Source organism: Gavia stellata, chromosome 23 (assembly GCF_030936135.1).
Source record: "Gavia stellata isolate bGavSte3 chromosome 23, bGavSte3.hap2, whole genome shotgun sequence".
In the NCBI taxonomy this organism is placed as follows: Eukaryota; Metazoa; Chordata; class Aves; order Gaviiformes; family Gaviidae; genus Gavia; species Gavia stellata.
Window position 1 is genome coordinate 11,975,737 of NC_082616.1, and position 1,691 is coordinate 11,977,427.

Here is a 1,691-nt window from a genome sequence, read left to right on the forward strand (position 1 = left end):
CAGCCAGCCGGCCTGCAGCCAGCCCGCGGGTGAATCCTGCTCCTGCCCTCCCCAGGGCAACCCGCAGGACTGCGGTACGTCAGCTTCTAGCTTGTGCTGAAAGATGTGCACGAGCACACGCTTCACACTTACTGGCAATCACTCCCCTCGCCCTGACAAAACGGCACCTGGACGCAGACGAGGCCACGACCTGACATTGGCGGCTGCACAGAAACCCGTTTCTAACGGTCTACCGCTCTCCAAGTTAAAAACACCAAAAAGCGCACCGTGAAAAGGTACAACGCTTCACTGGTAAAGCAGGTACAGCTTGGACTGAGCAGATGTGGTTTGAACTATGTGCTCCCAGGAACGGCAGCTCTGCTGAACGCGGGCACTCGATCCTGTGTGGTACCACACACCCCGGCGTTTGCATTGAAGGAACTGCCAAAGGTCTGAAACCTTATTTCTACCAAAAAGCCACAGGACTACTTACTTGGCTACAAACCAGCATTTCATGATCTTAAGGGGCGCTGGGCAGTATTTTTTTTTTCCCAAAAAACTTTTAAGACTTTCACAGTTCGGTAATATAGTTGAAGACCAGCAGCCTGCACAACGTGCAGTAAATCCTCCAGTGCAAAGCAGGAGCACCCCCTCCTCTCAGACTCAAGGAAGTAAACTCACTAGCAACGGCAGGGCAAGAAGGAACACGCTACAGCTATCTCCACAATTCCTTGTCCATGGCACAAGAATTGCAGAGTCCAAAGCACAAATATCCTTCATTTAGTTTGCTCATTCATCCTACCAACGCATGCAGCTATTTCACCACTTAATCGTCCCCACAGGTTTTTTTTCACATGCGTACTTTCACAATGAGATTCCTTACGAGTGCCCGTAAGGTATGTTGTCACTTATCAGAGAACTAAACACATCTAGGAATGTCATGTCATGATTTTTGCTAGTTTAATGTATCGGCAGTGCTCCTGGGCGAGGGCAGAGCAGCGTACCTCAGTAGCAGACTTAAAGCAAGACAAATACAGACAACCCTTCGAAATACGGACACGCGTTTGGTGTCGTCGTTCCTGTATCTTCGGTATTTTCTCAGGTCGGTCTGACGCAGTTTGGGATCTTGTCTTCTGAAGGACGGAAGATAGGCCCGGGTATCCCATGGATGCCGTCCTTTTCCAGCAGCGCTTCGACGCGGTTTTCACCGGCCCTTTTCACACCGGCTCCGACAGCGGCGCGGGGCGAAGCCGCCTCTGCTCACGCAGCGTCCGCCGAGGCGAGGCTGCTGGAGGAGACAACCGGAGGGTCGCGCCGACCTCCCCAGCCCGCTGCCCGGGCAGGGAGGGAGGGAGGCCGGCTCCCGGCAGCGCGGGGACGCACCGGAGACTCACCGAGGGCTCTCCTCGGCTCAGGCCGCCTCCAGCTGCTCCTGGGCGGCGGCGAGGCGGCGCTGGAGGCGGCGCTGGCGCCAGCGGAGGAAGCGGCGGCGGGCACGGCCCGCCTGCCAGCCCACCAGCACCCCGGCCGCGAAGGCGGCCAGCAGCGCCCAGCGCACGGCCCGCGGCCGCAGCGCCTCCGGCCCCATCCCGGCCGCTCCAGCTCCGCTCGGGCCCGGGGTCGGGGTCGGCGCCGCCTCCCGCTTCCGCCGGGGCGGGGGCGGGCCCCGTTAAAGGCGGCGGGGCCGGGGAGGCGCAGCGTCTGCCCGCGCC

General features: G+C 59.3%; 1 protein-coding gene across 1 annotated transcript; it reads right to left on the reverse strand.

Moving 5' to 3' along the window:
* Window positions 1-1,390: 1,390 nt before the first annotated feature.
* Window positions 1,391-1,567, reverse strand: MTLN (mitoregulin). Its single transcript, XM_059828450.1, has one exon. It carries the CDS (start codon window positions 1,565-1,567, stop codon window positions 1,391-1,393), a length of 177 nt encoding a protein of 58 aa, XP_059684433.1.
* Window positions 1,568-1,691: the final 124 nt, after the last annotated feature.

Coding starts and splice junctions, on each gene's coding strand:
- MTLN (XM_059828450.1), bottom strand. CDS start 1,567: ATGGGGCCGGAGGCGCTGCGGCCGCGGGCCGTGCGCTGGGCGCTGCTG.